This window comes from Ovis aries, chromosome 2 (genome assembly GCF_016772045.2).
Source record: "Ovis aries strain OAR_USU_Benz2616 breed Rambouillet chromosome 2, ARS-UI_Ramb_v3.0, whole genome shotgun sequence".
In the NCBI taxonomy this organism is placed as follows: domain Eukaryota; kingdom Metazoa; phylum Chordata; class Mammalia; order Artiodactyla; family Bovidae; genus Ovis; species Ovis aries.
The window spans coordinates 210,479,000-210,495,426 of record NC_056055.1 but is presented as its reverse complement, the minus strand read 5'-3'; the positions used below and the strand labels follow the sequence as shown (position 1 = coordinate 210,495,426).

Genomic DNA, 16,427 nt, shown 5'->3' with positions numbered 1-16,427 from the left:
AGAAGTAGATGTTTTTCTGGAATTCTCTTGCCTTTTCTATGATCCAATGGATGTTGGCAATTTGATCTCTGGTTCCTCTGCCTTTTCTAAATACAGCTTAAATATCTGGAAGTTTTCAGTTCATATACTGTTGAAGCCTAGCTTGGGGAATTTTGAGCACTATTTTGCTAGCGTGTGAGATGAGTGCAATTGTGCTACAGTACATGGCTACAGACCATGGGGTCAACAGCCATCTAGTCCATGGGGTCACAAACAGTCAGATATATTGAGCGCACAGACACACACACACACAGAGCATTCATTATGTCAAGTTGTTTGTTTGGTTTTGAATATTCACCATAACAGAACCTCATGGAAACACCAGTATCTACAGCAAAGAATTCAATGTGAACCTGAAATTGACTTGCTAATGTCCACCATATCATATGGAAACAAATACTTGATTTTTTCTGTGGATAGCTAAAACAATAAGAAAATGAGAATATCTTCCCTCATCCACACTGTTCTCACAGAAGAGAATGTTTTCTTGGAAACAGCCTCACCTTGCTCTCATAACAAAAGCTTGGATTTACATACTGCTAGTAACCATGGAACTCATCACACTGGCTCCCATATTTGGTACATGGCTTTACCTGCTTCTTTCCACCATGACCTACTTTTTGTTTATCTTTCTTCTTGTTTAAATAGAGTATAATGAATCAATCTCTTCCACCAGCTTCAGTTCAGTTCAGTCACTCAGTCGTGTCCAACTCTTTGTGACCCCATGGACTACAGCACACCAGGCCTCCCTGTCCAGCACCAACTCCCAGAGTTTACTCAAACTCATGTCCATTGAGTTGGTGATGCCATCCAACCATCTCATCCTCTGTCGTCCCTTTCTCCTCCTGCCTTCAATCTTTCCCAGTAACAGGGTCTTTTCAAATGAGTCAATCCTTCACACCAGGTGGCCAAAGTATTGGAGTTTCAGCTTCAGCACCAGTCCTTCCAAAGAATATTCAGGACTTATTTCCTTTAGGATGGACTGGTTGGATAGCCTTGCTATCCAAGGGACTCTTAAGAGTCTTATCCAACACCGCAGCTCAAAAGCATCAATTCTGTCCTGAATTATTTTTCTGTCTTGATAGCATTCAATATGGTTTCCCATTCATTTACTTTATATTTAATAAGACATGTTTCCTTATTTTTCTGAAACTGATACTTTCGCAGATATCTATCATATAGTCTACATAAAATGGCCCCAGACACATATTCTTTTGTTCTTGTAACTAGTTGTCCTTCAAAATGTGTACTTCAGTGTCACATGAGATTTTCTAAGAGTTGGTCATGTGAGGGACTAAGGTCTTCATAGAAGCCTGAATCAATGATCAATTTATTTTTTAATTATGCAGTTTTTAAGCTGCAATAGAGAAAACTGTTGCTATTTTGCTTATGCTTTAAAAGGGATAGTTTTTGGTTCCTTAAAAGGTTGTTGGTGGTGTTCAGTCACTAAGTCATGTCTGACTCTTTGCCACTCCATGGACTGCAGAATGCCAGGCTCCTCAGTCCTCCAATATCTCCTGGAGTTTGCTTAAATTCATGTCCATTGAAAATGTGATACTGTGTAACCATCTTACCCTCTGCAGTCCCCTTCTCCTTTTGCCTTCAATCTATCCCAGCATCAGGGTCTTTTCCAATGGGTTGGTTCTTCATAAAAGGTGACCAAAGTATTGGAGCTTCATGCCATTCCCAATATACAAATAGCTCATACAGCTTAATGTCAGAAAATAGCAACCCATTCAAAACATGAGCAAAGGGACTTGCCTGGTGGTCCAGAGGCTAAGATTTCATGCTCCCAAAGCAGGACGCCCAGGTTCAATCCCTGGTCAGGGAACTATCCTGCATGCCACAACCCAATAAGTAAACAAATAAGTATTTTTTTTAATGAGCAGAAACTCTAAATAGACATTTCTCCACGAAGACATGCAGATGGACAACAGGCACATGAAGAGATGCTCAATATCACTAATTATTAGAGAAATGCAAATCAAAACTACAACAAAGTACCACCTCAGACCAGTCAGAATGGCCATCATTTAAAAAATCTACAAATGATAAATGCTAGAGAGGTTGTGGAATAAAGGGAACCCTGCTACACTGTTGGCAGAAATGTAAGCTGGTGCAACCACTATGTAAAACAGTATGGATTTTCCTCAAAATACTAAAAATAGAGTTGCCTTTTGATCTAGCAATCCCACTCCTGGGGATATATCCAGAAATAAATTATATTTCAGAAACTTACATGCATCCTTCATAGCTGCACTAGTTAGAATAGCCAGGACATCAAAGCATCAAAGCAACCTACACATCTATCAACAGATGAATGGATAAAGACAATGTGACACTTATATATGTATGGTGGCGGTTTAGTCGCTAAGTCCTGTCTGACTCTTGTCACCCTGTGGACAGTAGCCTGCCAGACTCTTCTGTCACGGGATTCTCCAGGATCCCATGCTGGAATGGGTGGCTCCATTTCTTTCTCCAGGGGATCTTTCTGACCCAGGGTCTCGAACTCAGGTCTCCTGCATTGCAGGCAGATTCTTTACCAACTGAGCTACAAGGGAAGCCCATGTGTGTATGTGTGTGTGTATATATGTGCGTGTGTGTGTGTGTGTGCGTGTGTGTAATGGAATACTACTTAACCATAAAATAGAATGAAATAATGCCATTTGCAACAACCTAGAGATTATCATACTAAGTGAAGTAAGTCAGAAAGAGAAAGACAAATACCATATGGTACCAATTATATGACACAATCTAAAATATGACACAAAAGAAATTACCTATAAAACAGCAACGGACTCAGCCATGGAGAACAGACTTGTGGCTGCCAAAGGAAAAGGGGGATAAGGGAGGGGTGGATTGGACATTTGGGACTAGCAGAAGCAAACTGGTATATACAGAATAGATAAACAGCAAGGTCCAATTGTATAGCACAAGGAACCATATTCAACATCCTGTGATAAACTACAATGGAAAAGAATATGAAAAAACTCTAATTGGAAAAGATATATGCACCCCAATATTCACAGCAGCAGTATTTATAAAAGCCAAGATGTGGAAGAAACCTAAATGTCCACCAACAAATGAATGGATAAAGATGTGATACCTACATAGAAATACACACTGGTATAGTACTCAGCTATAAAAAGTATAAAATAATGTCATTTGAAGTAACATGGATGGACCCAGAGATGATCATACTAAGTGAAATAAGCCAAATGGAGAAAAACAAATATTATATGATATCACTTCTGTGTGGTATCTAAACAAATGATGCAAATGAACTTATTTACAAAACAGAAATATACTCCTGGACACAGAAAACAAACTTATGGTTACCAAAGGAGATGTGAGGGAGAGATAAATTAGGAGTTTGAAATTAACATATACACACTATTATATATAAAATAGGTAAATAACTAGGTCTTTTTGAATAGTACGGGGAACTTATACTCAATATCTTAATGATAACCTGTAATAGAAACTTACAATGTAAATATACATATAGATAGATATAACTGAATCACTCTGCTATAATCCTGAAACTAACACAACATTGTAGATTAACTATACTTCATTATTTTTAACTTTTTAAAAATAAAATAGTATTTCTCTTTTAAAAAAAATACCATCCCATACACATACACACATAGATATACTCTAAAACTGAGAAAACCAACACTCCCTAAAAATAATGTTTCTGTAGATTGTAATAATTTCTCAGCTGGCTATTTGACAAAAAGAATAATCAATATTCACAAAAGATTGAGAAGAATGGGAAAACCATGCCCTCATACACATAATACAGAGACCTTAATTAGCATCTTCTCTTTGATCAACATTTCACAATCTGTATGAGTAAATACTTTCATTATTTATCAAGAAACTAATTAATTGCCCAATGTGTCACCAAACTCCCTTTATAAATTAACACCATTAATTACATTCCATGCAATCTTTTCTGTGTGCCAGGAGGAACTGATCATTAGTGAAACTTGTCAAACCATGTTTACACAAAGCATTCTAAAATTTGGAGAATCTGACTTTGACTCTTTTCAGTTCTACAGTTTCCACAGCATAATATGACCATACAATTATGAAATAAACCTAGAATCATAATATTTGGGGTTTTGTTTTTAAATACTTAAATAGTTTTATAATTAGATATTTTTATATTTTCTTTTCTTTCTTTCATAGAAAAGAGGAAAATTTTTACTTCCTTTTTATTATAAACATTTTTACAGAAATAAAACAGAAGATATCATATACCCAGTATTTAAAATTTACAGTTAGTAATATTTTATCAAATTTATTTCATCTAACTTATTTTTCACTGTGGTATTTTAAAGTAAGTTGCAGACAGTATAACAGCTCACTCCTAAATATTTTGATATACATCTCTCAATTTAAGAGAATTTTTAAATGAAAACTTCTTAAATAAGTTAGTGAATTCAAATTGTCATTTATCTTTTTAGTTGTACATGAAGAAATGTTGAATCAATTTACATATAATTAGACATTTTTCATTGAAAGTAGACCAAAGTTTGTCCAGATTTAATTCTAGCATTTTTAATGGAGAAAGATCTCAAAGAACGTATCTTTTCTCTTAATATTTATTCCTCTACATGTTTCCCATGAGGTGCACCTTCACAAATTTTAGGTGTTATATAAGTTTACATCTAGATCATTTACTCTTTTTATGTCTAACTCTCAAGATGTGTTACTGATTGTCAGTTGCTTGTCTTTGACGACTTTATTCTGTCTACATGGAATGTCTCTTTACTTCCTCCTTTACACGTCTAATTCCTACTCCTTTAAGGTTACTTGTCCATAAAGCTTTCTCTGATTCCACTGTGATGAATTAAGATGCTTTTTTTCAGTGGTTCCACAATTGTGATACTTCTGTTGTTAAACTTAGACACCATCTGAGGGGTATCTACTTCCTATACTATTAGATAATCATTTCCATGGAGTAAAGATAGAACCTGATTTGTTTCTTCCAGTGCTCACTACAGAAGCAACACACTGTAGGCACATAATATATTTGTTGAACTGTTAAAGGGACACTACAGATAATCATGTTAGACTAGATAATTTCTAAGACATCTTCCAGCTCAAAATTTCATGAGACTTCATGTCTGAAGCAGGATACAGCATGCTTGGGGCTGGTGCATGGGGATGACCCAGAGAGATGTTATGGGGAGGGAGGTGGGAGGGGGGTTCATGTTTGGGAACGCATGTAAGAATTAAAGATTTTAAAATTTAAAAAACAAAAAACTAAAAAAAAAAAATTTCATGAGACTTCATAAAAGATAATTCATTTAACTCTCATAGATAACAATCTTTATAAATACCTTCATGGTAATGTTGCCCCTCATTAGTAGACGTAAATGTCTGAGATATCAGGGTCAGTGTTCTTTAAAGATAACATTAGTGAGTCCCTTTCCTGACATTATTAGCCTAGCCATTCAGAAAACTCTTTCCTAGTGCAAGACATCTACAAAGGCTGAATTAATACAAAAATTTTCTTGCTTAAAACATGGCTTAGGGAGGGAGGCTCAAGAGGGAGGGGGGTACATATATATATGACTGATTTGTGTTGTTGTATGGCAAAAACCAACACAACGCAATTTTCCTCCACTTAAATTTTCTTTAAATATGGTTTATGGCTACAAATTTAAAAATATGAGGCCAGAAAATATTCCACAGGATCAGCAATCACCACACTGGGGCTTACACTAGAGGCCTCTACTGACTTGTTGGCTTAAAAATGGATTTTGATGGTATTCTGATTTAAAAAAAATTAGTCTGAGACCTGATGAAGTAGGAAGCTATACTGGAAACTCCCGTATAAGGTCAGGATTCCCAAAAGATGAATCACTTAGTGGGTGAACAAAACACAAAAGAATCCTTTAGAAAGAGACTGGCTGTTTCACTGCTGGCTGCATTTAGAGGTAGAACAGGTAACAATAAGAAAAAGATTCTTCTCTGAAAATTTCTAACCACAAGCTCACACTTAGGTGTGGCCTAATACATGGTCTTAGTTTAAAGTGGAGTTATATCAATAGTTCTACTAGGCACCTTGCAGAAAACAGAAATTTTCTCTAGAAGAATGGATATTAAATGAGGATCTCATACATCCTTTATCATAAGTCATTAGACACACAAGGAAATAAGCCCCCATGTGTGGTAGTCAGTATTGACAGGCAAAGTCTGTGGTTATCTTAATATCAAATGCAGAATATAAAATATTTCTAGTGAGAAAAAGAAAGAGATTAAAATTATATTTAAGATTAAAAAATCAAAATTAAATAGACTTCAAAACTGAAAAATAGAATAATAAAAATTAATTTAATGGATGGATTAAAGAGCCTTTAGACAAAGCTCGAAAAAGAGTTGATGAACTGGAAAATACATTTGAAGAAATTACCAAAACAGCAGTAGAAAAACAAAGAAAAGGAAAACATGCAAGATACAAAGGGTAATGGAGAAAACAGGAAAATGAGGAAGAGCAAATTTTCAAAGACAAAATAACAAAACATTCCCACCACTGAAGAAAGACACAGATCCTTAGACTCCAGAAATCAAGTGAACCCATACCTAGACACACTGTGAAATTGCAGAACCTCAAAATCAAAGAGAAAATCTGAAAAGGAGCTAATAAGAAAAATTAATGACCAACAAAATTTGCCAGCAATAACAATGGAAGCCACAGTGGAAAAATAAAATCTTTAGGAGCTAAAAGTAAATAATTCTCATCCAAAGATCATTAGCCCAGAAAAAATATCTCTGAAGATTGAGACTGAAATTAATACCTTGTCAAACAAACAAAAACACAGAGTTCATTATGTGTTCATGAGTGCTCCCTTGCTTCAATTGTGTCCAACTCTTTGCAGTCCTAGGAACTGTAGTCTGCCAGGCTCCTCTGTCCACAGGATTTTCCCAGCAAGAATACTGGAGTGGGTTGCCATGCCCTCCTCCAGGGGATCTTCCTGACCCAGGGATTGACCCTTGCATCTGCCCATGGATTCTTTACCACTGAACCACTAGGGAAACCCAGAAGCAGTGATGCTACTTATAGTATCATTATAAGTAAATTCCAGTGTAAGGAAATCTCTTAAAAAGATGTATCTTAGGAAGAAGAAAAATTATACAAACTTACACTTAATATAAAACTGTATGATAACAGCATATAATTTGGAAGCAGTTAAGGTATTTCAAAATGCTTACACTATTTGATAGAGGGAAGTTATTGATAACTTTAAACTTTCTTTAATATAACATGAAAAATTCTAGGCTAATCACTAAAGAATTAAATATAACATATACCTTCCAAACTAGTAGGGGAAGGGAGGATGAAATAAGGAAAAAAGTCTCGATCAATTCAAAAGAAGCCAACAGAAGGTGGAAGTAGAGAATGGAAGGAATTATAGGAAGAGCTGGTAAAATGAAAAGCCCAGACAGACGGTAAATTCAAATAGAGTGTATTCATAATCATAATTAATGCAATTGGCTAAATTCTTTAATTATAGACAAAGTCTATCAAAATGGATAAGAAAAATCCCACCCGTGTCTTGTTTATAAATGAAACTCCCAAAGTATAAGTACACAGAGAAGTTTAATAAATAAATAGGAAAAGATAAGGAATTGCTTAACAGAGTTAGAGTGTCAGTTTTGCAAAATGAAAATTTTCCGGCTATTGGTTTATCATAACAATGTGAATATACTTAACATTACTGAGCTGTATGCTTAAAATATTTAAGATGATTAATTTAATATTATGCACATTGTACCATAATTAAAGATTTTTAAGGATAGGAAAAGGTGTGCAAGGCAAATATGAAACAAGAGAGAAAGAACTAAGTTATTTTTTAAATATTGTTATTTTAATATAATAATTTTAGTATTTAGTATTTAAAGCAAAAGTAAAAAAATAAAAATAAAACAAATAAAGCAAAAGTAAACTAGAAACAAAGAAAGATGCTTCATATCAATAGAAGGTTTGACTTACCAGGAAATATAACATTTCTCAATTTGTATATACCCAATAACATATTTTCCAAATATATGAAGCAAAAATTTCATCATCATTGTAGGCTATTTTAAGATATATATATCAGAAAAGAGTAAGTCAAATAGATGAGAAATCATAGATACAGAATACATGAGCCATACAACCAATAAGCTTAACCTAGTGGATACTATAAAACACTATGCTCAGAAACTGAACAGAACACATTCTTTTGAAGACCACATGAAACATTTATCAAAATTGACCGCAACAGAAGCCAGTAAGTCTCAGCACATTTTTGAAAATTAATATCATGCAGACCACGTTCTCTGATCATAACCAACTGCGAAATCAATCACACGTCTTTTTAAAGCTCAGCTTTAAGGACATCGTCTAGTGCATGCAGATTTAGGGAACTCGGTAAACAACACCTCTCTGTCTTTAAAAAAATGTCTCTGAATACAATCAACTATCAAGACAAGGCATTTCCCTATTTACAACATTGTAATTTTCATACTACTCAATTCAATACATGACTTTATCCAATGGCCCTAATGAGAGCTGTGAGTGACCACCAGACCCCAAGGAACACAAGCCACAGGTCCCCAGCTGCAACAGTAGAGACGCCTGAGACCACCAACATCACCACAAACTCGTCAGCAGTTCTGTAGCTTTGTTTTTACAGTTTACCACTTGGAACTAATTGAAAAATTACATAAGGAGTCGGCAGATGAAGATAAAATGATCACTTTATTGAGAAGAAAGTTTTTGGAGAACATAGTCTATGCATGCATCAGTCAGCTTGCCTATTGACTCCTTTGAATTTTACCTACTAAAACTGCAGATGAACACCTTGAAGCTCCTTGAAGCTGACTGCACAGTCAAGGGCAAAACAATATGCATGCTCTCTGCAAACAGACAGATCCCAAAGACAGGTCTGAGGAAGAGGCTGGCATATACATACCTGGTCTATTCCCAAACTCACAAACCAGGCAAGTCACTCACCCACAGGGAGGGAAGAGATGATGGTGAAAGAGATGAAAATAGTGTTATTCTGCCACACACCTCTCCACACACAAACATGGAATGACTGATGAGAAGCTCCCTAATACTCAGTAAGGAGGAGATTTGCAGTCTTTGTGAGGATTTGGGTGGGACACATGGGGGACACAGTTTCTTCAGCATCTTTACCTCCTTCCTGGAGCTGGGCTGTGATGTTGAGTTCACACTGTACTTTAGCTCTCAGCACAAGGACAATCTGCTCCTCTATAGTGATGGTGCCATCAGAATCCAGCTGTAGATATGAACAAAATACAAACAGAGAAAAACATGCCACTATTTTTTTTAAGCCATGACACAATCTTTCATTATTTCACCTTCTAATTAAAAATTACTTCGATATCAAGCTACCTTGATATAGTTCTTTATAGAACTAGTTCTAAAGAAGTAGTTCTTTATCTGAATCAAAATTCAAAATCCATCAATGTATAACATTTTAGAATAATCATATTTTACCTGCTTAGCCTAAAGAAAAAAAACCATTTTTTAAAAATTAAAAAGCTATAGAAATTTTAATTAGGTAACCCGATATAATATAATCAGAAAAAATAATAAACATATTGAAAATTTCCTGGAATGTTACAAAGACCCAGAATGTTATTAGTCCTCTTATAATATGTCAATTATGGCACATAAAAAGGAGAAATGGACTAAAAGATTCTGTTTAGCTCTACTGAAAAATTACCAGTGAAACTGGACAATCATTCCATGTTTTGGGGTTTTGGTTTACTCATCTATGAAATAAGAGAGTTACTACAAATGGTTTCTAGTTAATTTTTGCCTTTTTCCCTCCAGTTTTATTGAGATATTACTTACAGACAACATAAATTAAGTTTACAGTGTACTATGTAGTGATTTGATACATTTATATATTGTGAAATGACTACCACAATAAGATTAGCTAACACCTCCCCCCTATAATTACCTTTAACGTGTGTGTGATGATAACATTTAAGATCTACTCTCTCAACAATCTTTTGAGTATATAATAAAGTACTGTTAATTATAGTCACCATATTATACACTAGATCCCCAGAACTCAGTCACCTTATAGCTAGAAGTTTGAACCCTTTGACCAACGTCCCCTCATTTCCTCCACTCCCCAAGCCCTGGCTGCCACTATTCTACTCTCTCTGAGTTCAGCCTTTTCAGGCTCCATACAAATGAGAACATACAGTATTTGTCTCTTACTTATTTCACTAAGAATAATGGCTTTAAAGTCAATCCATGTTGCACAAAAGGCAAGACTTCCCTCTTCTTTATGGATGGATCATATTCCTCTGTGTGTGTGCATCGCATTTTCTTCATTCATTCATCCCTTCATGGACTCTTAGATTTTTCCCATGTCTTGGCAATTGTAAACAATGCTGCAATAAACAAGAGGGTACAGACACCTAACCTTTGAGATAGTGATTTCATTCCCTTTGGGTATTATCTGGAAGTGAGACTGCCCGATCACACAGTAGTTCTATTTTCATTTTTTGAGGAACTTATTTTTTCCAGAGTGGTTTTACAAATTTACATTCCCACCAATAGTGCACAAGCATTCCCTTTTCTCCTCATCCTCTCCAAATCTTGTCTTTTGTCTTTTTGATGATAGCCATTCTAACAAGTGTGAGGTGGATACCTCATTGTGCTTTTGAGGTATACTGCCCTCATTATTAGTGATGTTGAGAATCTTTTCATGTACCTATTATTTCTTTTGCTGTGCAGAAGCTTTTTAGATTGAGGTCATCCCAGTTGTTTATTTTCTGTTTTGTTGCTTGCATTTTGATGTTATATCCAAAAAATAACTGCCAAGATCAATGTCAAGAAACTTTACCCCTGTTTTCTTCTAGTAAGCTTAGAGTCTTAAATTTAAGTCATTAATCCATTTGGAGTTAATTTTTGTGAGTAGTATAAAATGGGGGTCTAATTTTATTCATTTTATATGAATCCCATTTTCCTAACACCATTTATTGAAGAGACTGTCTTTCCCCAGTAGGTATTCATGGCTCTCTTGTCAAAAAGTTATTTCTGGGCTCTTGATTCTGCTCTATTGGTCTATGCGCCTGTTTCTATGCCAGAATTCTGCAGTTTTGATTACTGTAGTTTTGTAATAACGCTTGAAATCAGGTAATAGAGTAGATTAGTAATTAGGTATATAGTCTTAAATATTTCTGCATAGTATTCATGGGCTTCCCCATGGCGAGGTAAAGAATCTGCCTGCCAACGCAAGAGACACAAGTTTGATCCCTGGGTCTCAAAGATCCCTGGAGAAGGAAAAGGCAACCCACTCCAGTATTCTTGCCTGGGAAATCCCATGGACAGAGGAGTCTGATGAGCAAAGTCCAGGGGTTGCAAAGAGTCGGATACAACTTAGCAAGTATACAACCCACATTTATTTTAACGTGAAAGGAGAAAATAATCAAAACTAACTTTTTGGATTGAAATACACACCATAATTTAGCTAATAGACTAACACAATGCAGATTGTGAGTTAAAGGCAGCTACACTAAAAAGTTTGCCATAAAATCTAACTTATCAAAAACAGAGAACAAAATGGAAAGAGATGAGTCACCTGAGTGGGCAGGGAGGAAAATCTGACTTCTTCCAATATTCTCTAGAAACAGTCAGGCACCATTCAAATTGTTTTGGTTTTTTGTTTTGTTTTTCCTGGCTGTTTTTCCAATTCAATAGTTACTTTCTTTTACTTTAATTCCAGAAAACACTGGGTAACCTATGACCAAGTTTCAGAACTATAAATTTGATTGAGAGAAATCTGACCTCAATTATTAAACATGAACATTTCAAATCACACTGTGTACTGTTCTTACCTGAACACATTTGTTTTTGTTTCCTTTTGTATAGATGTAGCATTTTTACTGGGATAATCTTTTCAGGAACATAATCCTCATGTAAACTACAGCTTCTAAAGATAATTTTGTTCTAAAAAAAGAAATGTGGCCGGTTTAACCAGGAGGTAAGTTTGATTAGCATGTGCTGATGATCTGTTAAATTGATCTTTATTTATTTCATCAAGTGAAAGTAAGAAAATGTTCATCTTTTACATTGTTTTCTCTTCTACCTATGTTACAGAAACACATGTTCTTTACCATAAAGGGACACTATTATTCACAGTGTATTTAAACCAAAAGAGCAGTTTTCATATTCAGCGTCTGTTACTCCAAAAGCAACACCTACATCCAAAACAAAGCAGTACATTTAGAAAAATACATTTTAGCAATGTTTCCTGTGCAAATGATCATTTGTAATAGGGAAGAACACATCTGACTCCATAGTGGATCTCTTTTTCTTTAACCTTTGTGTTCTGTTGCCTATGCTTAGTCAAGCTGGCTCTGCACCTTTGTGAAAGAATGCTGCCTACAGCCTAAAATATTAATACATAGGATAGCCCAATCTCAAGACTCTGACCTTTAAAGATATAACACTCTTCCATTCATATAGTGACAAAAAGTTTCAGTTAAAGGATTAAAAGAATATGTTTATTGAATTCTGTTTGTCAGTTACTAAGACAGGAGAGTTCTAGAAACACCCAACTCTTTTAGATATATGCTTTGCCAGTAGCTCTCTTCTCCCTAGCTTTGTGACCAGATGTGCGTTCCACTGCGTAATTTTGTACCCAGAGCAGGCACCTCTGCCCTTAGAACAGAATGACATTTTAAAATTAAAACTGGAATAAATAATAAGAGACTTGAGCTCCCTAGGGGCTCAAAAAGATTTTCTTGGAATGAAAGAAATACAAATTACCTTAGTCAATGGAGTGATACCACTCCAAAGGTGGTACCTTATGGAGAAGCTACCACCCAAAGCCACCATGCTAATTGTCACAGGGGATTCCAAACTGCTTACTACTTCTCCATGGGGTTGGCCAAGACTTTGTCAGGCTTGCATCCCAGTCTGAGGTCTCCTCATGCAACCCTGCTTCCTCACCCAGTTATCTTTCTCAGGCATTACCCTCCAATAAACATGTATACCCCTATTCTCAGTCTGTTTCCAGGAGGATTCACTAACAGTAAAGAAAAACTACAGACATTAATACAGTTGTCCTCATTACCATGTGAAAATCTGACTGGGAAATGTATTGCTGGGCTCTGCAATGCTGCTGGATGCATGAATTCATAGCCTCTGAACTGATCTGAGGGAAAGGAGAGGGTGCGGTAGCTTCACCAACTAAAGACCACAGAGTTATTCAAAACAATTGAAAGAACTGGCCTATGTTATCTATTTTGTAATGTGATCCAGTGTTCCCCAGGTACTAAGCATTTATTATACACAAGCCACAAGCTAATTCTGCTTAGATGAGTTCCCTCTGTTGTTCCATCAATATATTAAAACTTTTAAATATATGTCTTGGCTGGGAATGAAGAAACTGAACACCAAACAAGGTGTCAATGTGTCTATGCAAATCTCTTTAATGTAACCTTCAAATTTTGTTTAAAGTGCCAAAAATGTAAATATTATCACAAACTGTCATTTTATATAACTCAATCTATAAACATAAATGGAAATCATTGTTAAGCAACGGGTCTCAACCAGAGGCAATTCTACCTCCCAAAGGACCATGGGCAGTATCTGGACACATTTTTGGTCGTCACAGCCAGGCAAGGGTTGGGGTTGCAACTGGACCTAGTGTAAAGAGGACAGAGATTCTACTAAATATCCTACAATGGACAAGTCAGTTCCCATAACAAAGACTTACATGGCCCAAAATGTTGAGAAACTTTGACTTAAAATTATAGAAAAAGTGTTCAATGTCCTGAGTTTTCTAAAGCTAAAAGGAAATATCCTTCCCATGGCAGCATAGTGATTTTTTTTCTTTGTTGTGTTAAACAATGTCTCTCCATTTCCTTATAAAAATTAATCTGGGACATTGAATAAAATAAATGGTTAGAGGTCATTTGCCCCTTATATAAGCAAGCTGCATTTTCAAGCACATTATCCAAATACCTTATGAGACAGAAACATTAGTGACCACCCGAGTTCTATCACTGTCACCAAATTCTTCGTTTTTTACATTCTTTCACATTCTTTCTGTTATCTGGGTGAAATTTTTCAGGTTTGAGCATACCCTACTTTTGAGCATTCGTTGACAATTTTATTGCTCAATGACAGCGTACCTCGTTTGATTTTTTTTTTTAACAGATTTATTTCACATGAACTATTCTGGTCATATCAGCAGGGCAAAAACACACACACACACACACACACACACACAAAAACTGCACGTTTAGAATAACTGAAATTTAAACTGGCCGTTTGAAAGCCAAGAACATAGTATTAAGTTTAGACAGTATCGGTGCATAAATTAATACCTTAATTTTCTCACGGGGAAAGAAAAAAAAAAAAACTAACTAATTTGGGGCTTTATTTGACGGTCAAAATGCGCCCCCTTCCGAACAAAAGAGAGAAATAACATTGGTTTCAGTCATTCAGTCACAGGGCTCTTAAACTGCATTCCCCTCGACACTACAAGCATCTCTTTCTAGCTCGTCTGAAAAGCTGAGTGTAAATCCTACATTTTATTTGATTCAAAACAATGTGAGGATGAATTATGACTTGTACATTAGAGAGGCTCCTTTGTGAAAGATAACCCAGAAACTCTCTGAAGGATACTAGCAGTCCGAAAATGACAATTGCCACTTATTCTAAAAACGAACTCAGCTTTAACAAGTTACGTATATTTTTCTACCTAGTTTCCTCTCTTTAATGATGCATGATTCTGTATTAGCGAGATCCAGTCATCCTTTCAGGCAGTAGTCACAAACAATCCTAGAAATTTAAGTTCTCAAAACGGACGGTAAATTGCCAGCAGACAAAAAACAATTTAATTAAACGGGGAAGCAAGAAGTCTAACAGTAAGAAAAGTTCCTCACCTCTCAATCTCACTCTACTGATCCAGAAAGCCGTGGTTCCTAAATATCCTCTGACTTAGCAGATGCCAAGATGCTGGCCGGAATACCACCCCAGGACATCATTCGCCTAAAGTATATCTCTGCAGCCTGTCACTATATGCCTGTCAAACCTTGCCGGGTGCACCTCTGTGTGTGCGTGTCTGTCTGTCTGCCTCTGTGTGCGTTAGTGCGTGGATGTGTAAGGATTCGCGCACCTTGGTCTCAGCCAAGTCCCGGCGGCCCTAACGCCGGATTCCGGCGGGTGGCTCCGGGAAGCAGGTACCTCGGGGCACTGGCTCTTACCTGGGCTCCGGCGAGAATGCAGCAGCCGAGCAACAGCCACCCCCAGAAATGCAGCGAGGCCCCTGGCCCGGCCATACCCAGACCAGCCCGAGCCAGGAACTGGAACATTCTTCCCAGAGCCCGGGATAAGCTCCACACTCGCAACTTGGCCGGCGCGAGGCAAACTTGAGACTGGGAACGCGGCGCAACTGGGAGCCGGGTTCGAGGCTACCGGCCGGGAAGCCCTGGACCAGGCTGTCCGCACCGCGTGCGTTTGGGGTTGGGTCTTGCCTCTCGGAGGCTCGCGCCTTGGTCGGTACTTCCAGGCTGAGCTGCTGGAGTCCCGGCCTTAGCTCGCTGGCCCCGCGCCGGGTGGATGCGCGCGCGTCCCCCGCGCGGACGCTGGAGCGGCGGGAAGGCGCTTGCGCTTCTCTTCCGAGTCACTCTGTCCCGCAGCTCAAGGGAACCCGAGGGCCACGGCTGCGGAGCGCCGCTGCTGCCACCCGCAACTCGCACTGTCCCTGCCTCCCTCCACTCTGTCCCACGTTCCAATGCCCTGTCTCTATGGGCACCCTGGGTCGCTGAGAAGTGCCCGAACTTTCCCTCCTGTGCAGACGCGGGCTGACCACCAGCCGCTTAGACCCGAACAGCGTGGTTAAAGGTTTCGGAGGCCAGGTGCATTCCCCATCCACGACTCTAAGCTGAACAGTACCTACACCTCTGAAGTTCTGATTGCCTTTCTCTTTAACCACTGTACTAATACTGTGCCTGTGGGGCGCGGGGGCAGAGAGAGGTTCCTCTCCAACAGAAATATCTAGGTCAAAATTTTTTTTGGATCTTTATATTTTTGGATCCAGACATTTAAAAAAAACTAATATTCTTTAATATTTTTCTGTGTGTAAACACTTTCGTTTGAGACAGTCTTTTTCTTTATTTTTCTTAGAGGCATAATCTTCAAGATGCCAGAGACTTTGCTTCACAGACATTGAATTGAAGAATATTCAGTCTCCCAGCATCTGATAAAATTTGAAAAGAATGATTCCCATAGATGAAACACAAATTCACTCATGTCCTCTTGACAATAAGCGTCCGACGTGTTACCACTGGTTTTCATTTGAATGCCGAAGTGAAAACGGAGTTTG

At 37.4% G+C, this 16,427-nt stretch overlaps 1 protein-coding gene across 2 annotated transcripts in view; it reads right to left on the bottom strand.

Annotated features, from left to right (window-relative positions):
• Nucleotides 1-15,663, bottom strand: part of PTH2R (parathyroid hormone 2 receptor) — a 97,671-nt gene extending 82,008 nt beyond the window's left edge. The window contains exons 1-2 of one of the 2 annotated variants that reach the window (XM_004004878.6): nucleotides 15,307-15,663; nucleotides 9,242-9,344 (exon numbers count right to left, since the gene is read on the bottom strand). In XM_004004878.6, coding sequence (XP_004004927.4) covers nucleotides 9,242-9,344; nucleotides 15,307-15,414 — 211 coding nt within the window. In that variant the 5' untranslated portion in view covers nucleotides 15,415-15,663. Of the gene's footprint in view, nucleotides 1-9,241; nucleotides 9,345-10,300; nucleotides 10,498-15,306 lie in introns of those variants that run through there. The other variant, XM_042244122.2, reaches the window with a different exon arrangement.
• Nucleotides 15,664-16,427: the final 764 nt, after the last annotated feature.